This window comes from Trachinotus anak, unplaced genomic scaffold (assembly GCF_046630095.1).
Source record: "Trachinotus anak isolate AG129_WGS33_773 ecotype Australia unplaced genomic scaffold, CSIRO_AGI_Tana_v1 ptg000025l, whole genome shotgun sequence".
NCBI classification, from domain to species: domain Eukaryota; kingdom Metazoa; phylum Chordata; class Actinopteri; order Carangiformes; family Carangidae; genus Trachinotus; species Trachinotus anak.
The window spans coordinates 13669253-13692758 of record NW_027273876.1 but is presented as its reverse complement, the minus strand read 5'-3'; the positions used below and the strand labels follow the sequence as shown (position 1 = coordinate 13692758).

The following is a 23506-nucleotide window of genomic DNA, read 5'->3' as shown; positions in this document are numbered from 1 at the left end:
ATAATGCTATTGTGTTGCACACACTCACATGGAAATAGCAGCAGCAGCAGCAGCAGCAGCAGCAGCAGCGTGCGTCAGGGAAAAGTGATTTTCAGCAGCGATTCTCTTATGATTGGATTAAATGATTCACTGAGGTGTTTGTGGATCAAATATCACTTTTATTAACCCTTACATGCTGCCTCTCCAGATTCATATCACCACAGAGACTTTGAGGGAGGGTGTGGACCCACAACGCTGATATGACACGGGGACACACTCACACAAAGACGCTGTGTACACAAATACCTTTCAGGTCTCAAGTGCTGAGTCTGAGTCTAATGTAATCGTCTGCATTTATGACCACTGCTGCAGCTCCTGTTTGTCTTGGATCTTCACGGTCTGCTGTTCAGTTCATGACGCCCGAGGCCATCCCTTATCCTACAGTGTAGGTGCAGTCCTCTCTCTGGGAGCGTGTGCACACGCTGAGGGGTTTGTTTGCACACAGGACAGAGATGTGCAGATGATTTTGTGCTGTGTTCAAAACTGTAATGAATCTTTTAAAGGCCAAATGCATCCCATTTTCTCCTTCCACTGCAAACACTGTGGGTAATCCTGCAATTAACAAGTGTTTATCTCAGCTTTGCAACTGTTTGCTCAAGATGTCCCTTCAGAAGCTATTTCCTGACCTCATATGAATTAAACTGTAGGGAATTATTGAAAGTCACTGTCAATTTTACCCTGAAAGAATTTGGGAAATATGTTTATTTGAGGAAGCCAGACATGGCATGTTCTTATATTTTTTACATTTACAGTCTGTGAGTGCTTTTTTGACACTGAGGAAGAGGTTTTTTTATTTTGCCACAATAATAAAGGCTATAAGTAAGCTAAAAGTATATCTGCAAAAGTATCAGAGAAAACAAGATGACATTGGTTCACTTTCCTTTAATTTCATTTGCGGGCATTTGAGCATTTACTCAACTCTGCTGCAGACATGAGAGGAAGAAACACGACACAAGTACGCAACAAAGGTCCCTTGCCAAAATCAACCAGAGGATGTTGCAGTAACAGTGTACTGTCTGGTCTGCATCTTAGCCACTGCGCTACATGGACACTTCAACAGCTCACTCCCAAGAGACGGCGTTATTATCTTGAAGGTACATGAAAACACACACCTAAAAGGAACGATAATATTTTTACTGTTAGATCGTGCACAAATCAAAGAATGTCATTGTCATGTTGCCATACAACTTAACACCACACTACATGTTGTCCTGCTGGACTCCCCGGGGAAGCTCGTGTGCTGTTTATAGAGCCGTAAAAAAAAAAAAACGTTGTTTTTTCTCTGTCTGTCCCTAAACCCTTGTCAAAAACTTGATTTGGGCATAAATCCCAACTGACAGCCTCAGTAGAGCTGCTGCTGCTGTTGATAATAAACAAGCAGTAAAAGTGTATATGACCACGCCATAAAGGCTGTAAGTGGATTGTGGTATTACACATTGATTGCACTGACCATCTCTGAGCAATTATTGTACCATAATTCAGACTGATATTGAGGAACAATTAGCACAGAGCTGCTTTTACACCCAGTGACATCCAACAAAAATAAAACACCACTTAAATCAAAAAATATCATAATCATTTAACAATTTGGTGAGTCGAAAAAAAAAAGTGGGGAATAGCTTAAAGTGATGAAATAATGAATAAATCATCTCTCATTCATTGGTCCTATCGCTTGTAATCACCCATTTCCACCAGCTTACGGTGGCCACCCTGAACATTTAGTTAATTCCACTCCAGTCATCAACCTCTCTGCGTTCACTCGACTGGCAATAAAACTCAATGGCAAGAAACAACAATATGTGCAAGACAAACTCATTAGCTTGCTCCAGTGTTTGTGGGTAAACACTGAGAAAGTAACAGCCCCCAGATAAGGGAAAGGACAGACAGTTAAAGTTTTCACAGTCCAATAAACCACAGCTAATGCTCTCCAGAAGAGCAGTTTGGGCTCCCACAGGGGGGGGGGTAGTGTTTGAGTTGCCATCAAGGACAAGGTAATAGGACCAGTAGGAGGCCGGTGATTTTTAAAACTTTTTCTCTCATCTTATTCGGTTTTTACCAACTTTTCCAACTGATGCTGGTGCTAATGATGTCTGCGACTTTGTTCGGTGAGACACGGGCAATTTGCAGAACTTTTGTAGCCGAGAACGATAACTTGGAACAAATCATGATGGTGGAAATCTACTTAGCGTAGACATCTACCTGTTCACTTCAAATGTAGCTCTAAAAGCTTTTGTCCCTGAACCTCTGCCTTCACTTTAGATAGTAAAACCACCTCAGTTTCCATTTGCGTCGCACATGCTGCCTAGTCCAAATATGAAAGGAAGATTACACACACATGCACGCACACACAAAAGTCCACTCTTGTGTGAGAGCAATCTCCCAGGAGAATGTCTGACTCCTTCCTGCCATCACAGACAGAAAGGGGGGAAATGATTATGCGTTTTTATTTAGCCTTATCTCCAGAGTGGGGGAGCCACTAATATGGACAGAGTGCTTTTCAGGCAGCCAGGTCTGTTTGCACAGCTTAAAGAGACAAAACGGGGGCGGAGGGGGAGTGGGGGGGGGGGGGGGGGGGGTTGATGGCTGTCCACCACCACAGTGCGATAAGTCATGAGTATATAAATGGCTCTTAAAGGGACCACCGAGTGTCAGTCTGCCGCACTATACATCACTAGTGAGCAAACAATAATGTATTTATTTTCATTTTCATATTAGAGCTTTTTTTGTGCGGCGCAAACACACATCAGGAAATCCGCCTCTTGGTGACAGCAGTAAGAGTGAACGACTGGGGGCACATGTCGGGGCTTCCATTTGCTCATTTGGTTTCCCGAACAGAGACGCGTCATGTGATCCTCTTACCCCAAGAGGACTGAGGCTATACTCTGCCAACAGCAGCATCACTTCAGCCATTCGTCTTTTCCGGGAAGCAGAGCTGACCAATTACGGCAATATCCCACCGACTGATGTGTTTATGAGCGAGCTGGCTACAGCGCCCTCAGGTAACTAAGACTGATGACAAGACCAGGTGTTAAGAGGGCCCGGGAGAGGTTGATGATTTGATGCAGAGCATGTTTTCAAAGTCACACAAAACGAGGGACATCAGTGTGTTGTTCGTGTGGTAAAATGATCCCAGTAAAATCTGAAACGGCAAGATGATGTTAGCATCTCACTCACTTGCCCTCCACATTCTAGGCATCCCACGATGACTGGACGGGCCGTGAACTTGCAGCATGACGCCACAAGACACCATGACGTCATACTAGATGACACTGACGTCAAGACTGAATGTCTTTATGCGTCACAGTGGACTGAAAAGACGATGCAAACAGCTGATACTGCCTGCAAGCTGTGGAGAATTCAGATCTCTGGGGGGGGGGGGGGGGGGGGGGGGGATCTCTTCCCAATGGACGTCAATTACACAAAACATGAAATTGGCTTTTTTTGCCCCCTCTCCTCTCATTTATGTGGATCTCTACATGAAGAATAGGCTCCACGGTCCATTAGACACATTGCCCACCAGAATCAATTCTTATAGTAATTACAGCAAATGAGCTACATGTATTTGAACGTGTTGGTCATCAATACCTGATGAAACAATCTCTCATGTGCAGCTGTGCATCTTTACTAAGATTTCACTATACATTGTTTCTGGATGAAGGGAAAATTTGGGGAAAAACAGCTTCTTATCAGATAACGTTTTGTTGTTGTTTTTGACCAACAGCAAACACATCCCTAGTTTTGATATCAATCACTTTGACTCTCTGGCTTCAAGGTGTGTGCAGCGTGAGAAGCCATACATCAGGAGCTGCTTTGACAAAAACAAGGGATGGTGATATTGGAGTGGCCTGGAGGGTCAGTGAAAGAAAATGGCACCTATGGTCAAGTGTTAAACTTCAGAAAAGTAAAGACACAAATGAGAACTGTCAGTTCCAGCCTTGAAAAACAACCAAGACTAAGACTGTGCAGCCAGACCCAGAGATACGATAATATGATAATATTCAAGCAGTTCAAGTCAATCCGCAGTATTTGCTTTTCTGGTAATAGTCAAACTAAAATTAACCACCACTAATATTCGCAAACAAAACAACAAACACTGTTGCTCATTTGATTCATCTTTCAACTTTGGATAACTTACTTTTGTTTTGCCATTTTCTGATAATTACCAAGAAATACAGTGTGATTTCTGCTGGACCACAAATGTACCGAGTCCTGGGTTTATACACTAGTTTTTATCTTTACCACCATCACTAATGTGAACCAGCATGAAGCCGTCTCAAAACGTCTTCATCATCACAGCTATCTCCAGCCTCCACATCCCCATCGAACCTGCTGGCCATCTGCATCTCCCTTTAGAGGTGAGATGAATGATGTTAATCAGCACATGGGAGCTGCGTGCATCCCTCAGCTCCTGCTTGTCCTGCTGTAATAAAGCAGTCTGCCTGCCTGAGTAATTACTCTCATCTGTCTCAGTCCTATGAGCGAAGACCCGCCTGGATAAAAGCTCCACTCCACGGCTCCTTTCTGGCAGCGAACGACACGAGCTGAACCAAAGCACTAAACCACTCCTGCAATAAAAAAAATAAAAAATAAAAAATTTACTATTACAGAAAGGATGCTAAATAAATGTACATATGGTCCTGACTAATCAAAGCTACTGTAGAGAATGAGGCAGTGTTTTACAAAGACTTTTTTTTAATTATTTTGTTCAGACACAACAGATGCTGTTTACATCAAGTGTCTGCCACTGCAGTTTCCCTTCAGAGTGTCATCATAAGAGCAATAGTTTTAACTGAAAGGTACTAAAACCGAGCCACATGTCAAACATAAACAAAGTCACAACTATAAAATATACAGTACACATGAAAACTACAAACTTAAATTCTGACAAAGCCCATATACACAGTATTATAATGGGTGGCTGGTATATATAAAGTCATGTGGTATAGTCATGAAAGCGATGCTCTCTCACGTCCCACTCTCAAAGGTTCATTCAAGTGGCAGTAATTGTATCTTTGACTGAAAACAAACAAACAAAAAAAAAGCCCAAAATAAGGTTTAACTGCAACATAAGTGAAATACGTCCCGTTTTTAAGCGCTACCTATTTCTCTCTCGAGCAGTGTGTCTACCATCTTAGGTAAAAAGGCTTCCAGGAAATGAAAGAAGTCATGAAAAACTCCTGTCTTGTCACTGGTTGGCTCCAACTTGAGAACTGCCCTTGTGCTTTCTGTCCCACCCACCATCTGGGGCTGAACCTTGAACTCCAGGGGCTCCTTGAGCTCTGGCTCTTTTTCAATGATGTAAGCTGTGACCTGGGACTCCATCTCCATGCAGCTGCCCTCTGGCCTCGAGTCTGTGTCTTTGATCAGCTCCCTTCTCACTTTCCTCCTGCCAGCCCACACTATGTGGTTCTGCACACAGATCCAGTGAGGGAAATCAGACCTGCCCCGTCTCGCCAGTCTTGGCTTTTTGCCTTGAGGCGACACAGAGGCGTCGCTGCCAGAAGACAGCCGCCTCTTGGCACCAACCGCAGCTGTGCCCAGAGAGCTGGCTGCGTTCTGGGATTCAACACTGTCGCAGCTGTCATTCATTGATGTATTGAGGGAAGCTGAGCTTCCTTCCATTTCCTCTGCAGTATGGGCAGCTGAATCCTCACCAAAGACGGCATCTGTGGAGGAAGCAAGGCGACACCTGAGGACACTTGTGAGCACTCCCTCTACAGCAGCGCAGACCTTCTGAAACCACAGCAGCTGGAAACCGTCTCCCGCCATGTGCAGCTGATTACGAAGCCCTTCAGGGAGCGACGCTGATTTGAAGGGGATGCTGATGGTCAGCTGCTCTGTTTTGGCATGTGCGACTTCCCCGTGGGGGGTGAATAAGCGCACCAGGCCCCATGACTTCCCCTTGGTGGATTTTTGCTGGTACTGCAGGCTGCGGCAATACTTCTCAGCCTCCTGGCACTCCCTTTGGAAGCAGCGCTGCGAGCGTTCATTCAGGTTTCCTGCTACGTTGTGGGAGAGTTCAAAGGGGTCCAAGAGATTCAGGGGACCCAGTTTGGGACGATGGTGGGGGGTCTTGGTGGGTTGTTCCTCTTGCATGGCCTCCTCCTCTTTATTCTGGCTGAGGAAAGCAGTGATTGGGAGTGCACGCCCCTCCCTGACAGATATGACACTACTGGCGAAATCAAACTTAGCATAGAAGGAGAAGAAGTCAGATAGCAGGGTGCCTGGAAATGCACAGAGAGAGGAACTTTTAGGGTCAGCAGTGGTGATGTTGGAAATTCATTCAAGGTTAGATTAAGTCATATTTTGAAAGGTATGTCACATATATCACAGGAAATCAACAGGAAAAACTAATCACACACTTTGATATTACTCTCACTTACAGAGATCCTGTGTATTCTTGCTGGGGGGAACAGCAATTGGCTGACTTGGGAAGGTGCAGTTCCAGCCCTCAATCACACACTCTTCCTCCTCACCTGCAAGGACGTTAACAAAGAGAGATGAAGAAATGGCATCTAATTGCCAGAAAAAGAGACTAATTCATTTGCTAAAACAGGTTTACTGTGCAGGACTCTCTGACTTATCTACGATATAAAAGTATACTAAAAAAACCCTTATGTTAAACAATGAAATATTTGGAACGCAGAGCTACTGAAATCTCTGACTAGTCTAATCCAAATGTCCTCATACAGAAGCAAATGTGATGTGCATGCGTTTTGAACCCTCTGCAGTCTCAACTGCACTTCTGCTTTCATCCATTTTCACAGTAAAAAACACACCAGCAGTAAAGTAACCCCCTTTCTGTTCATTGAGACTGCTTAGCAAACCCATCACTTCAGGGTAGCTCAATTATACAATAATGTGGAGCGACAGGGAGCAGACCAAAACGAACGTCAGAGCAGTGCAGCACTTACAGGCCATGTCTTTGAGTTGGTCCACTGTGCGGAGGACAGGAGGCTCACAGTTTTGCAGGAAGTAGATGATCAGCAGTGTCAGAGGGTAGTTGTTGAGAAGGGGACCGGCACCGCTGGGATTACCTACACGTCACAACGCAGAATGTGTGTGTGACAGGATGGTACCATTTCTACAGCAAGGTGATGAATGTGTATACACAGGCTGTAGTCAACAGATGAAAGCATTAACATCTGTTGGGGGTTTTATACTGAAGAGGTATGAGATTCTGGGATATCACGCCACCTAATAAATGAATAAATAAATGAATTTCAAGCTGTTTTGTTTGGTTTAGTAATCCTCAGGTTTTGTTGGGATCATCAAACACAACATCTTCCCTCTAAGCTGTTTGCTTACACACTTGTTGTTTGTGTGTCCTGTCACCTGAATGATAAATGCTAGCTTGTAGCTGGAAGTCACTGCAGTCAAACATGACCATTCATCTTTACCATTATTTGATTATTGGCACTCACTCTAAATAAGTGCCTTGTTGAAAGCTGCACTGACAGCATGGAGGCTATTGCTCATCAAAAAGAACAGAGGAGATATGCCCCAGGAGTAAAGGTAATGAGAGCGTTCTTCAGTGAAGAACACCCTCTTCTCTCTTCTTCAGTGAAGAACACTAAGATAAGATTTTATGTCAGGAGGGACAGCCTGTACCATTATAACATCGGCTGTATTTGTGCCGTTCTTTATCTTTTACTACAGCTTCTGTAACAAGGCTCTAAAGGCACTGCAAATCAGTGTGTCCAAGCAGATCACAAGGGACTGGTAAAGTTCTAGTGACATCTATTGACCAAAAAATGAAATAACTACCTAAACATCCCAATCAATTTTTAAGTTTAAAAACCTGTATCTCTTTTTATTGCAAACAGAATTCTTGTTAATTGCTGTTATAAGCGCTAAGGTGCAAGTGAATTCATTTTTACCGGCCAGCTGTTTCTGCTTAGCCCAGTAGCGGATGGTGTACACCAAAGGTCTCAGCCTGTCCTCCATCCCTGAACACAGCTGGAGGAAGCGGGTGTTCCTTACTGCTAGTCTAGTATGGGATACAAACAAAAGGAAATACAGTAATTCTGCCCAGTGTACAAGAGAAAAAGTTTCTCGCCACATCTGTGGACTGTCAGTGCTAAACTGTGTCGAGGTATAATCGACTGACCTGTTGTTGATGGTGATGTCCCCCTGCAGGTTAAGGTCACGGTGATGGAACTTGATCACAGGGAGACGGGCACTGCTGACTACGTGGACTTTGTGCACACTGGGGACACAGCGCTTCAGGATCGTTGCCACGAGGTCCAGGATCTCTGCCGGAGAGGCTGTGGATAGGTCAATATCAGACAGAATGGAATCCTCAGAGTGGCCATCATCTGACATGCCCTCCCCTGCCTGAAGAAAGATGGTAGACAAGAAGAAACAGAAGAATAACTCAATGCACAGAAGGCTCCCTGCAAAATTACATTATCTAATATTCTGGTTCTGAATTGTCTGGGTCCAAACCCTTATTTTTGGTGACGAAACTGAGGTACAAAAAATTATAGGCATCAATTGCTGTATCTTTTCTATTTAAATAAATAAATAAATAAAAATCAGACCTGTTCTGTGGTGGACTTAGCACGGGCCTGGAACACCTTGGTGTTTTCCAGGTCCAGGAAGAGGTCTAAGTCACAGGAGTGGATGCCAAAAGTGTTGACAGATGAACCAAAAGGCAGAATCTCGCTGTCTGCAACCCATCCAAACACAATATTAAGAGTGAGAAAACCAATCTATGACAATCTTTTGTACAATTATCATTACGAACGAAGATGTCACAAACAGACTGTCCGTATGTGTGTTTACAAAGGTCACCTGGAAAAAACTCAATGAAAACCTCTTGCAGGAGTTGAACCAGCAAGCCTCGGGCCTTCTTCTCGTTTTCTCCCAGCTGAAATCGTTCAACAACGTGCTGCATCTGTGCATCGACCTGGAGAAACAAGTCATCTTAATAACATACATACATGTTATAATAAGCTGGTCTATTCTCACTGACTAAAAGAAGACTAAAATGGAGTTCAAATATACAATAATCTAACAGTGTTTGAATATTTGTCTGTGCTTAGTGTGTAGTGCATAAATTATAGTTAGTATGGTATAAATTACATGTTTATTTTACAATAAATTACACAATAAATGGTTAATATAAGATATACTGTACTAGAACTAAAACTTAACTTAAGAATCTAAAAGGCTCCACTCGCAGCAAGAGGTTTTAATGATCTTTACAACCAAGTGTGTTCACCATTCTTACAGACCGACACTTTCATCGGCTTAAGCACTTTATATATGATGACAGGATACTTACAGACGCCAACTGACACAGCTCAGGTTTGAGATGGTCAAGAACTTGCTGGAGGTTCTGGGAGTCACTCTTCTTCTTGGGAATCAATTTGAACTCCTTCTTTTCCCGGGGTTTGACGCGAAGCTTCAGCCCCTTCATCTGATGCTCAACACAGGACATTGCTGTCTGTATACTTTCAGTGTCACTGAACTGCACGATGGCATATAGACCCTGCGGGTGTAGAGTGACACATCACAGTCAGACCACATTGCCGTTTCATCAGTCACTTCCCATATACTACAAAGAAACTGGCCATCAGTGCTCTGGACATGGACACAAACTGTAAAGACAGGCACTGTGGGGCTATAGCTCATTGTGAACAGCTGTCTCACCTTGTTTTTATCCATGATAACATCTGCGACTGGCCCAAACTGCTCGAAGTACTCAGCTATGTCAGTCTGAGAGATGTCAGGCTTGATGCCACTGACAAACACACTATGCTCCTCCTGGGTCTTCCTGGTGGCCCGCACAGTGCTCAGTGTCTTGTGTTTCCGCCCTTTGACATGCTGCTCCAGACTTGGCACTGTTGGACAAGATAATGAGCAATGCTGAACCACAAAAAACAGTCTCACAGATCAAAACATGTAGTACCGCGATTATATGTATTTACATCGGTTACTTAATAATATACTTTGCTAAACAGGACGAGTTTATATAATATACTGAAACTCTTGTTACTATAAGCTTAGCTAACTGTCCCAACGACACATGGCATTAACCTCATGCTGCAGCATTTAAGTACAAAGAAGACAACGTAAGTTTGAATTTCACAATTCATTTCTGATATGGCGGGAACGTCGTATTTTTCCGTTAGCTGTGATTTTGCGTCCAACATAGCACCTGTCTGGAAGAAGTTACGTTAAAAGTTAATTCAACTGACTCGCCTGTGGCTAAGTTAGCTTAACGTTACTTACTGTTTGGTAAATTGACATTGCACAGGATGCAGTGAAACCCTCTCGGCGTCGTTTTTATGTCGCCGTCTGACTCCATGATGGCAAGAAATAAATATAACTTTAACACAGGAAATAAATCGACCACTTAAGGCCAAACATCCAAATGCGCCTCTCAAATCTCCCTCCAGCGTCAGCTCTGCGTTTGTTTCCAGTCCGTCCCCAAAATCTGTCCGGGTTGTTCTCCTGTTTTATCACCGAGTTCCCGTTAATCTACAGTCAATGGATTAAAATGGGTCGTGGTAAATATTACACTGTAATAACCATTTTTGCAAAACTGAATGATGGAGCCTCCAACTTCAAAGATAAATGTTGAACACGGGCAGGTCCCACAGACTACAGTATTTCTCATGGCTCAGTTTTTACTAAGACCAGTTGCGTTTTCTTTTGAAATCCATAATCCATTTGCCAAATTACTTTCATGTCAACCTTACCCTTCCGCATGCCCCCACCTTAAAGCTACCTACACACACACACACACACACACACAAAAACTTTTTGCCTCTGGTCATTAACTCAGACCTGCACCAACACCAAATTGCACAAGAGAGCAAATATAATAATTTTGCTTGTCAGTGTTATTACCTCATGTAACTGATCCAACGCAAAACAGGCAACCAATCACCAGAAAACAGTTTCTGTACCAACAAGAGGCTAAATTTAAGAATCAACTGCTGATATATTTATGATGCCTTTCAAGCCATTTGGTCAATTATCATGTCATTTTAATGCCACACATGAATGCACTGATTAACAGAAAATTTTAAAGATTCAGACAAATTCAGACCAGTTTTTTCATTATACAAAAAAAATTTAATAACCACTTTTTTCCAACCATAAAAATATCTGAAAGAAAAAAAAAAAATCAATGAATACAACTTGTCATAAAATAAAGGGTTAAAACAAGATTCCCTGCAGCCATGGAAAAAATGAACAGTGCTTCATTTTCAATCTATAAAAACTACTTTCTAAAACACCTCACAATCTAAAACATTACAAGTACAAAAGGTTTTAAGGAAAAAGGTAACTGTGATTAAGAATATATACAAATGCTCTTATTTCTTTGCTGGTCTTCCTCTTCTGGGTTTTGGCTGTGTCTCAGCTTCAGCACTTTTCTTTGGGTCCACTTTGCATGAGGACCCCGCCTCATCAGCGACCTTTGCCCCTCGCCTGGCTCTCTTGATTGGCTGAGCGTCAACAACTTCATCTGAGAGATCCTTCTCTTCAGTTTTGCTGGCAGCCTTTGACACATTTTTGCTTTCAGTTTCAACCTGGTCTCCAAGTTTTGACTTCCTGCCTCGAACAGCTTTTACAGGTGTTACTTTTGGAATCTGAAAGACTTCCAATTCTGCTTTCCACTTGACAGATCTTTTGGACATTTTTGTGTCTTCCACAACAGCATTGCTTAAATCTTCAGAGGGCTTTGCCTGGTCACTGCTCACTGTGGATTCATCTGCTGTGGGCTTTGCTGCTGCCCGCCTCCCCCTCTTAGGTGGCTCTACTGAGGTTGGAACAGATTCTGAAACCTGGGCTGTAGATTCTTGATTGTTCTCCTCCAGGGAAAGAGCGGCACCTCGACGTGCTCTCTTGGCTGGAATGGCATGTGAAACCTCATTTTTCACAGTTTTCACCCCCCTTGCCCTGCTAGGTTTAATGACTGGAGCATCTGGCTCGGCAGTTTTCTTCTCTTCAGCCTCCAGCTCATGGTCAGCTTTTTCCTCTGTTACTACAGCAGTGAGTCCAACCTCTTCAGTAATTTGTTTTCCTCTCCTTGCCCGTTTGGGTTTGTCTGTGGAGCTGACAGCAGAGAGCTCTTGAACCTCAGTGGACTCAACAGGGATTTCACTCTCAGTGTCTTGCTTTGCTTTTCGCCCTCCTCTCTTGGGTTTTGTAGCCACATTAACCTGTGTCACTGGTTCAACAGGCAACGCTTCAACCTCCCTGGGGACAACAGTCTCAGCAGCTTGTTCAGCCTTTCTGGTTCTCCTCTTTTTAACTGGCTCCTGAGATTCAGGAGTCTCAGCTGCAGTAGTCTCAACATCATTGTCTGGCTTTTCTTCTTCCTGTTTAGCATTTCTTCCCCTCCTAGCTCTGACTGGAGGCTGGGACTGCTGTTTGGTCTCCACAGTGACAACTGTGTCTTCTGCATCCTCATTTTGTTCAACAGAATCAATTTTGGTTTTTCTCCCTCTTCTGGGTTTTCCAACTATGGGAATGGTCTGCTGGGGTTGAGGATCTTCAACTTCACTTTTCTCTTCCTCTGGTTGAGGTGGCTCAACAGGTGTTTGTTTAGTTTTTCTCCCTCGAATGGGCTTCACAACAGCTTCCTCTGCAGGGGATACAGAATCATTTCCTTCTTGGCTGGTATTTATCAGAGAAGTCTGGTCACTCACCACATCAGTGGACGTCTCAGTCATTGGTTGCGTTTCCACTGATTTCTCTAGCACCATTTCGGGTTTATTATCAGAGGTGCTTCCTTGAGACTTTGCATTTCTGGTTCTTGTTGTTTGTCTAACAGCAGGTGGTGCAGTGGCATCAGTTTTCTTCCCTCTTCTTCCCCTGACTGGAGCAGGGACAGCTAGATCTTCAGAATTGTCTGTTGCCTCCTGTTTATCTTCAGCTGCTTTAGCTTCAGGCATTTTTGCCCTTCGGCCTCGGACAGATTTCTTCTGAACAGCTGCATCTGAGTCAGGACAAGTTTCTGTGTCCAATTCAGGTAAACTCTCAGTTACAGGTGATTTAGTTTCATCATTTTCATTGGGCACCTGCTCCAGCTTGTCAGTGCAGACTTCATTTGCATCTAAAAATGAAAGGAGAAAATAATGGAGAAATGTTATCGCTTACAGTGTTTCAGCATTCAACTATCAAATAACTCAAATACAGAACATGAAAGGATTTTTTATAGTGAAAATCTATGGCAAGGTGCATACACACATTAAACTGACTAAGCACAGGGAATCTACTTTAGTCAACACTTGTGTTTATAGCCAACTTAAACATCCTGTTGTGCTTTGTTAAATGAGACATACAACTATCAACTCAAAATGTGTAAATTTCCTTCTCTCTCACATGTAGTGTATGGGGTCAGAAATAGTGAAAATAGAAACAAAGAAGACAGATGACACAAGAAAGATGATATACCTTCTGCCACGTCAACATTTGGCACTGACTGAGACTGTTCAGATTCTTGTTTAGGTTTTCTTCCTCGCTTGGGCTTTGATACAGCCTTCTCCTGGGGTGCTGCGCTGTCATTCACAACTTCTGGCACCATTTCTGTTTCAGCAGCAACCTCTTCCACAGTTTCAGCTTGATCTTCGGAAGCTTTTTTGGCATTTCTTCCTCTTTTAGGCTTAAGGGCAACTTTAGAAGACTGCGGGGCACTTTCTTCCATTGCAAGCTCAACATCCTTGTTTCTGTTTCTTGTTGTTTGTCTAACAGTGGACGGAGCTGTAGCTTCAGTTTTCTTCCCTCTTCTTCCTCTGACTGGAGCTGGGGCAACCGGATCTTCAGAATGCTCTGGTGCCTCTTGTTTATCCTCAGCTGCCTTAGATTCCACCGTTTTTGCTCTTCGGCCTCGAACAGGCTTCTTCTCATTGTCAGCATCTGCAGCAGTCGTACCCAATTCTGCAACTTTGCCAGTAGCAGTCTCCACTTCTGGTTGTTCTCCAGATAAATTCTCATCTACTGCATCCACTTTGGGTTGTTCCACAGGTAAGCTCTCATTCACAGCTGCCTGAGAGAGAGTTTCCATGACATCTGATGATTCATTATCATCTTGTCCACTTGGCACCTCTTCCATATGGTTATGAACAAGAACGTCATTTGTATCTGCTTCTAAAATAAGACACACAAAGGGGGGAAAAAGCTTCTGAAATTCTTGCATGGTATACTTTGTGTTCATGTTTGACATTTAGTGTATATAACCTGAATGTCCCACATTTTATTGATGTGATATAACTTTCAGACAGGAAGGGACACTCTCAAAGTCCATGTTTTTCAGGTTTCGTGTAACATAATCTCATGATAATTTTAACATAACAAACCAATTTAAAAAAAAAAAAAAAAAAAAAAAGGGACAAATATTAGTAAATTTACCTTTTGCCATGTCAATGTGAAGAACATTATTGATCACATCTGATGGTGTTTCAGCTTGAGGCTCCCCATGGGCAAAGTCTAGTTCTATACAAGGAACAGAGGACAAGGAAAGAACAAAAAATAATCAGCTCGGTGCAATGTAGCTTTTATAACCACTGTAATACAATTTATTGCTTATCCAACATTATTCTTATTAAACTTAAGCAACTAACCTTTTTCCATGTCTACACCACAATCTGGAGGTGTCTGATCTTCAACCTGTTAAAAATAATAAACATTTTAGACAATTGGCCATCACTGTGAAATAAAGCAAGAAAACACTGCAGACAACACCAGGTTAGTTTAGTGAAATTTAATATTGTCAGCTTCAGAGGGCATAATTTGTTCATTTTGGCCCCTGCAAAAATTTGTTGATGAAAAATGAAATGAGGAGCCTAAAAGTTTAGACGTGCATTATAATCAGTGAAATGAGAAGCTGCAAATCGTTTGCTCATCTGTGTGTGTGTGTGTGTGCGCGCGCGCGCACGCGCATCTGACACTCATGTCAAAGCTTTTAATCAATATTTTCTTGAATTTTCTCAAATTCAATCAGATGACTTGTAGTAATGTGAAAGACTTAGTCATTGTAAACTATCCCAATAAAAAGATTTTTACTGAGCTCAGATTTGTCTTCTCTGAATCACAAATGTTTCTATTGCTGATCACACTATGCTGACTGATGTAAGTTTCTTTTTGCTCTCACATACTGAATTCAAACAAATCCTTCCAATAAAATAACAAAAAAAAATGATGCAAGTGTTTCCATCATTACCTCATCTGTTTTCACTGGTCCTGAGGGATCAGTCAGTGGCTCCTCCATGAGCTCTTGGAGTCCCTCAAAGTCTTCTACTGGAGCATTTCCCCTCAGCCTTGGTGTCTTCATGAGTGCCTTGATACCGAAGTTCTCCTCAACAGGTTCAGCTTTCTCTCTGGGAGTTTTCATGAGCCTCTTCACACCAACCATATCTTCAACTGGAGCACTTTTCTCTTTGGGTGTCTTCATTATTCTCTTGACATCCGTTAGACACACCAACGGGGAGCACTTCACATTTGGAGTTTTCATGTATGCCACTTCAGACAGGTCTTCAGATTCTTTTATGTGTGCTGGTGTCTTCTGAAGCTCCTTGATACCATCCAGACTGACATCACCAGCCTCTAGAGCTCTGGGAGTCTTCAGGCATTTTCCTTGAAGGTCTTCAAGAGGTTCCACCTCCTGTTGTGGGGTCTTAAAAATTCTCTTAACTCCAGTGAGGCACTCTTGTTGTTGAGGCTTCTGTTTGGGAGTTATCAGAAGTTTTCCTCTGATGTCTTCTACAGGTTCAGCCTTCTGTCTTGGAGTCTTCATGATTCTCTTAACTCCAGTGAGACACTCTTGTTTTTCAGGTTTCTGCTTAGGTGTTTTCAAAATCTTCCCTCTCAGATCCTCAACTGGTTCGGCCTTCTGTCCTGGCGTCTTCATGATCCTCTTCACTCCAGTGAGACACTCTGGTTGTTCTGGCTTCTGTTTGGGAGTTCTTGCATGGGTTGCCTTCACATCTGTGCACTGCTGTTCAGTAGAGTCAGAGTGATTCTCCAAGGCAGGGTTCTCACTGACGAAGCTAGATTCTTGATCTCCATTAAGGAGGCGCTGCACTGCTTCATTGTTGTATCTTCTGCCTGTCACTGTAGATGTCACACTCAGAGGAGACACCATCATTTCCCCTGTAAAATACACCACATTTCATTGGTTTATGCCATTACAAACTAAAAAGGTCTAATTTATCAGCCCTGTTAGTCAAGTGACTAAGCAGAATAGTAATTGTGTCATTCAAGTTCACAGCTAACGTGGATTACTCAACAAAAAATGGAAATTACACATTTGTTAAACATGAAAATGAACATAACTTCACAAGAACTTTGTCTTTTGCCCCAAGCTCTGCAAATAAAAACAGCCATGCAAAAAGCTTCCCTTCCTGAAACAGCACAAAGTTCTTATCATACATTTGACTAGATAGTGTAGCCCTTAAATCATATGTTGAATAATAAGACATAAAATGGATGTCCTCTTCAGTCTCACCTAAAATCACATAGTAAACAAAGTATTTTCTCTTCAGGGAGACCAGTAAACCTGCTGATAATGCACTTGAATGTAACTGTGCAGAAATATTTAACATTTGGTTAAATTTAAGACTACACTGTATTTGTTTTATGTCACAAATCAAAATTTAGGCTTGCACAAAAAAAACAAAAAAAACCCATTTGTGAAATATAAATTTCATGCTTTCATTATTTCCCAGCTACAATATTTTCACACACTTTACCTGGCTCCTCTGGTGTGTTTAAAACTGACGGTTCTACCACAGATGTGGCCAGAACTCCCACTGGTGTCTCAGTGGCACTGTTGTCATCGATGACAGATCTCCTCCTCCTCTCATTTACAGGTGTTTTAAACATTTCAGAAATTCCTGAAATCACAAAGCACAACATTAGCAAATATAGTAAAGAACAAAGTCCAAATGTTTCCATTTGTTAGGATGGAAAAGGATTAATACCAGTCAAGTCTTCATCCATTTTCATGTTCTTTTTGAAGAGAGCAGTATTGGTGACCACTCTTGGTGCAGCACCAGTTGGATGTACAACCTTTTGATTGTAAGCTCTGCCCACAACAATGGTAACAGGTGAATCTGCATGTCCAGTGCTGACATGGCCCTTAAGTTTTCTTGCAGGGGTCTGTGATTGAGAGAGACATGGTCATTGCAGTTTTCAATGGTAACCATTTAAACCTAACAGCAAGATAAAAACCTATCACTGTCATTCTGTATAAGTTAACACATGAGGCAAGTTTATGCATGTTAAACTTAGTTGAAAATGTCCTGTATGACAGAACAATATCTTTTCTTAACAGTTTAGTTATCAAAAGGTCACATTCAGCAAAACACTGAATGTAGTAGAAGTCATTTGTTTATAATGAAATCCAACAGGTTCAGGTTGTTGCAAGACTAGAAGAAACATGACAATGTAAATGTATGATTTAATTGCTACAGTATATTATTTTACCTGTGGTTTCGACACAGCCTTCTTCATAGTCTTTTTGATGACCATTCTTTTTGCTGGAGCAGCCACTTGAGCCTTAGTTTGACCAAATTTCACAATGTCTACCCAGGTATCTTTGACTGAAATGAGAAAAAAAAACATCTTCTTACATCAGACATTGACAGCCCAAACCTACAAACAGCCCCGATTGATGGAATAAGTCAAACTGTATGTAAATGTATTAGTTGAGTGGCTTTCACAATTGACACACACCAACACTGACAATTGACATTTTTTGGAATTGAAAAAAGTTTCTATTGTTGATAAAATACTAAGAACAAAGACAAGATTTCTAGTTTACAGTTACATAACAAATTTCAGGGTCAAACATACCTTTGATAGATGCCCGTGAAATGCCACTTCTGCGCATTACTTTTACAGCGCTCCTGGAAATACTTGGAGTCTTCCGTGAGGTGCTCTTCATGCTCCTCCTCTTCAGAGGTATTTTAGGGGTAACGGTGACTGAAGGCATCTTGTCAGTAACAGCATCTTCAGCAAGTGGAGATGGAGTTTTGATGCGTGACACAGAGAAGCGCCCTGTGGAGGTACGGACCCCTGAAATACAGGGGATCGTAGCTGGTGTTACAAAAACAGTGGGAACAATATCCTTAGTGGAGGGACTTGATGCTACCAGGGATGACCTCTTCTTGCCAGTAGGAGTTTCTTTGTAAGAAACACGACCTGGGGTTGAAGACTTGGGTTGAGTTTTAGGCTGTTCACTGGTCTTAGGAGTTTCCAATTTCTTCGAGGGAGACCTTCCCCTTGCAGGAGACGGAGTCTTGGATTTCGGTGATTTCTTTCCAAGAGATGCCGCTTTTGGAGACGGGGACCTGGATTTTGGCGATTTCTTTCCAGGAGATGCTGCTTTTGGAGATGGGGACTTGGATTTCGGTGACTTCTTTCCAGGAGTTGCTGCCTTTGGAGATGGGGACTTGGATTTCGGTGATTTCTTTCCAGGGGATGCTGCCTTGGGAGACGGGGACCTGGATTTTGGTGATTTCTTTCCAGTAGATGCTGCCTTGGGAGACGGGGACCTAGATTTCGGTGATTTCTTTCCTGGTGATGGTGTCTTAGGAGAAGCGTTCTTGGCACTTGCTGACTTTTTAGGTGATGGAGTCCTCTTCTTTGCGGGACTTCTTTGCGCATTTGGGCTGTTTTGTTCAAACTCCTATGTAGAACAAGATACAGTTTAATGAGATTATATTAGTCATAGCAATCATATTGTTATGTCCTTATACTTGAGTCAACATCTCTGCTAAAGTCTTACCTTCAGTAAGCCAGTGACTGATGCTCTTCTAAGGAGTGACTGTTTGGGTCTAGACAGACACAAGCTTCTCCGTGGAGCAGCTCCCTTACATAATGGGGAGTCAGGAGGCAGCCTTTTGTCAAATAACTCGGGGCTCAGGTAACCTCCAAAGGAAACGCGCTTCTTTTTCATTTGTGGTATGGGCAAGTCGGCTGCAAGTTCTCCACTTTTGCGTTTTTTGGACATCTCTTTCACTAAAAAACAAATTGTTGTTGATCTTGTTATCAATCCACCAAATTTATCTTACACAAACATGCTTGAATAATGACTGATCTGGTTCACAACACACCTGAGTTCCTTGGTGATGCCTTTTGAAGATGCTTTGTTTTGGGAGAAGTCATTGCTTGCTCTTGTTCGTTTGTCACTTTAGCTTTGCTTGGTGTAGCCTCCTTGCTCCTTCTTTTCATTGGTGACTTTGGCGTTTGATCAGAAACTTGCTCAATGACCTCAGACACAGTAAACCTCTGGGGGCTGGCACGGTTTCTCTTCTGAGGCAAAGTTGTTTCAGACATGGCTGTATGTTCAGCTTCTACAGCTACAGGTGCAGCTATGTCAGAAGGAACCTGGAAGGACTTCCTCTGCTTCTTAACAGACTTTGGGGTCCCATTACCAGTACCAACAACTTCCCCCTTGGTTTCATCAGCTCCAGGAAAGACTTTAGCATCATCCTTCTTAGGAATGCTTTTGTCTTCTGTGGAAATGACAGGTTTCCCATCATTTTTCTTGACTGAACCTGGTTTTGGAGTGCAAAACCTTGAGGTAGGCGTTTGAAGCAGACTGGCACAAGATTTCCGAGGGGTCTTGACATCAAGAGACTTTTTGATCATTTGATACAGATCATCGAAGGGGGAACTGGTCTTGCTTTGCAGCAGGCTACCATCCCCCTTGGATTCCACCTCCACAGTTTTCTCAAGGGACCGCTGGATGTTGTCATGATTAATTCCATCTTTCACAAAAAAACAAACAAAAAAAAAAAACAAAACAAAACAACACAAACTTTAAGCACCAAATCGCCAGGACAGATTACATAAAAACACATATGCGGTTCACTCTTAAATGCTCTAAATCTAAAGTTTCACGGATATCATTTTTCTATTTATTTTCTGTTCGAGAGTCAACAAGTTCAACAACTGCCATGTTCAAATATAGCACACGCAAATGGCTAATTCAGAATAATCTCTATGATACAATCTCACCTGTGAAGACTTCAGAGATCCTCTTTTCTCCTGTTTCACCAGTGACCACCACTTGCTGATCTTGACGAACCTAGACATAAGACATTTTCATTAACACATTTATAAATTAATAGAATTCATCAGGAGTGTAGGCAAATTCAAGGCACTGTGATGGCGGCAAAGTTGGAGTAATAAAAGCTGAATAAATAGTTACTTTGAGGGTTTCACTTTTGCCTCCTGCAGAAGACCTCTTCTTTGGTGTGGGTGCTGGAGGGTACTCAAACCTGAAATCACAAAGTGCAACAGAATGTAACTCATGCTCGCATAGGTCATGGAAAATGTTAACACCAGGGCTATGGGGATGTCCATTTTCCATTACAATCTGTATATCTGTTCTTTAAATACATTCTGTTTATTCTAAATTTAAAGACCTATTTGATGTGCACTCCACAGAAAAAGCAAGTATGTGGAGAAAAGAGATAATCAACATAACTGTTGATATAACTGTAAAACTTGTATTTGCTGTATAGGAAGGTTGTTTCATGACTCCATTAGAAGTAGGTGTTGAGCTGTGTAAGGGTCCAACAATGCATTTGAGGGTCATATTATGGCTAATGCTATACAATGCAAGTCATTTTATGAGTCTGTAGTAACGACAAGTCTCAATAGTGACAAGAATGGTAAAATTTCTCTTCATATCTACTGAACACCACACCCAAAAACTTTGAAAGACATACCTGAAAGAACGGTCAATAATTGTTATCACATCTCCATGCTTCAAACGCTCAGACTGCTGTAGAGCCTCCCCATTGACACGGGTTGGATTCACTGAGCTCAAATTTGTCAAAATGACCTGGGAGAGACAAACATAAAAATAACCTCAGTCTGAAAGCAGCTAAAAGCAGAATATGTCAACTAGGCTTTCACTTTTATCTAGGCCAAAATTTCCTGCTGTCAATTCATAAGTGGTTTAAATAAAGAGTTGTTTTTTTTTGTTTTTTTTTACATCTACAAAATTATATTGTGATGGTCAAAATATGAGGACATTAATGTGACCATTCAATCAGAATTGGTCATTACCCAACATATCCTTTTTGGTTGAAACACTGTGATCCAATAATGTGGTCATGTTTAGTATATCATGCATTACCTCTTTATTTTCATTCAAGTCAATTCTGCAATGCTCCTTGGAGACTTGAGGAAGCTGAATACGAATATCACAGTCAGGCTTCCTGTAAGATCACAAAGAAATGTGCCAACAAAAAAAAAAAAAAAAAAAAAAAAAGACATTTAGCAACATGTTAAGTGACTGTCACCACACTGTCATGTAACTAGTGTGTGTTCACAAGATCTGAATAAAAAAATTCCAAGGGCTAAAAGAAAGGTGAACTTATGACGTGAGCACCTGATGGCCCGCCTCCAAACTGAAAGGGTTTTGACTGCACTTCAATCAACCCCAACATGAGGCTAGACATAGTAAATGTTGACTCCCGCATAAAGTGTGCTGGTAATGTCTATTTTACTCAACAGAAATCGAATGAGGTGAAACTAGTGCAATTTCTGAAATATGAAAACATGACAAACTATATTTTCTCCACTAAATACATTTTAATGAACTCACCTTCCAAATAAGCATGTTGCAGTAAGAGGAAATTCAGTCCCATCTCCTCCAGTCCTCTTAATCACGACTATTTTGCCATGCAATGGCATTTTCGTAACGTTACCTAGAAACGTCAGCAAACCAGTGTCAAAACTAGCTTAACATCGCAGGTAACAACGTTAGGTAAGCAAGGGTGGATTTTAACATTTATAGTCAAACAGCAGCCTCGCAGAAACATGGAACAAACCGATGTCATGATGTGCACTTAAAGAAATGTCATCAGAAAGTAAGCTAATTGACAAGCCTCTGACAATTTCTTTGGTTAACATTCGGCGTTATTTTGGGAACTCGGGTCATCAGATCGCTGTTAGTGTAAGTTAAAACACAAGACTCAATCCAGCGGGTTCCCACGTGTAATGTCGCGTAGCAACGTTACTATCACTTCATGTATAAATGCCAACGTAGAAATTACCTGAAGTGACATTTGCAACCACTCTATGTAACAAAAAAAAAAAAAAAAAAAACATTGCCAGTGAAACATAACGCTAAGTGCTTAAAAAATGATGTCGGCAAGACTTCACGACGAACTGAAAAACATACACTGTAAGCCTTGTAGCCTTACCTGTAAGTTCGTTCAAAGACACGTCAACTTCTGGATATCCATAAACATCGACCGGGATGTGGCAAAGGGGAATTTGACTATAATATCATATCAGACTAAGTGTACAACTAATATCATCCCGACCCATACAAGGAACCTCGACGAATGGCTAACGTTAGCCTCCCTGAACAGCCGTGCCTTGTCGTCTTTCGCCTCTTCCAGAGAGGAACCTTAGTATCACTCCGCCAAACCACACATAGGCAAAACCCCTTCGAAACAGTCGGATTAGCCGATGTTTTGGGATACAGTACATGTATTATTTTTTGTTGCAATATTTGTAAAGATCGATTTAGTTGTCTGAAAGAAATATAACGTGCATTCATTTAAGAGGAACTATTTTGTTTACGAATTTGGCGGAACAATCTCACTTCGGTAAAGGGGATGGTGATTTGAAAATGTTTGAAATTCCGCGCGAAGGATTGTGATTGGTTGAAACGTCACAGTCTCTGTAAGAGGGCGGGGCGTAGTAGTAGTAGTTTCCGGGTCCATGGTAAGACGGCTCTCCTGGTTCCTTTAATCATTTCAGTATTAAGTAAAGAGATTAATCATCTAAATACATATAATAATAATAATAATAATAATAATAACAATTGTAAGAATAATGTAAGATTTCTTAAAGATATTTTTCAAAAGCCTCAGCAGACTCCAGTTGCATGGATCAACATAAACAGCCATGGGTTTAACAGGATATGGCAGCATTTAGTAGCCGTTATTTATAGTATTGCACTTGTTAATCATAATAGACCTTTTTGACTCAGGACATTTTAACATTTTAATTGCAAAGGTGTAGTTCAAATGAATAAGGGCTGTATTTATTTTTAAGTGTTCAAGTTTTATGCCTTAATGCCTAAAGTGAAAACACAAACCATAGCAGTGAGCATTACATATTCCCGGAAATGATCAATGTAGTGATCGAAACACACGTACACACACACACATACACACAGTCACACAGTAGAGCTAAGTCTTGTGCAACAATCTGTAAATCCAGCCAAAGCCTGGTTTGGTACATTGGTAGTTTTTGTTTGATGTCATTTCCTCCAATACAGTCTGTTTAATGCGACTGTATGGCAGTTTCGCTGAACGGCGGCCCCTGTGGTGACAAGTGCCAATTACAGAATAAGAGCAATCACTGCAGCAGCACAAGCACAGACTCCAAAATGTATTGCATTCACTCTGTAAGGTCTGTTATACAGAAGTATATCCACACTTTGCTAATATTAACAAACCATAAACTTGATCAA

The 23506-nt window shown here is 41.8% G+C and overlaps 2 protein-coding genes across 3 annotated transcripts; both read right to left on the bottom strand.

Annotated features, from left to right (window-relative positions):
* Positions 1-4713: 4713 nt before the first annotated feature.
* tut1 (terminal uridylyl transferase 1, U6 snRNA-specific) lies at positions 4714-10658 on the bottom strand. Its single transcript, XM_071463664.1, has 10 exons — positions 10279-10658; positions 9697-9887; positions 9329-9535; positions 8836-8950; positions 8583-8710; positions 8150-8376; positions 7920-8029; positions 6954-7076; positions 6423-6515; positions 4714-6263 (listed from the first exon to the last, which is right to left on the bottom strand). Exons 1-10 carry the CDS (start codon positions 10352-10354, stop codon positions 5128-5130), a joined length of 2406 nt encoding a protein of 801 aa, XP_071319765.1. The 5' UTR covers positions 10355-10658; the 3' UTR covers positions 4714-5127.
* A 446-nt stretch (positions 10659-11104) lies between these two features.
* On the bottom strand, positions 11105-22557 carry mki67 (marker of proliferation Ki-67). Of its 2 annotated transcripts, XM_071463662.1 has the most exons (17): positions 22224-22557; positions 21623-21725; positions 21152-21233; positions 20739-20854; positions 20216-20285; positions 20023-20092; positions 19116-19772; positions 18788-19020; positions 17854-18688; positions 17485-17600; positions 16980-17157; positions 16749-16892; positions 15221-16149; positions 14622-14667; positions 14410-14493; positions 13456-14148; positions 11105-13114 (listed from the first exon to the last, which is right to left on the bottom strand). In XM_071463662.1, the coding sequence occupies exons 2-17, from the start codon at positions 21709-21711 to the stop codon at positions 11370-11372; spliced, it is 6087 nt and encodes a 2028-aa protein (XP_071319763.1). In that variant the 5' UTR covers positions 21712-21725; positions 22224-22557; the 3' UTR covers positions 11105-11369. The 2 variants fall into 2 exon arrangements, with proteins under 2 accessions (XP_071319763.1, XP_071319764.1); XM_071463663.1 differs by lacking the exons at positions 20739-20854; positions 21152-21233; positions 21623-21725 and having other exon boundaries at positions 22224-22556.
* Between the last annotated feature and the right edge of the window lie 949 nt (positions 22558-23506).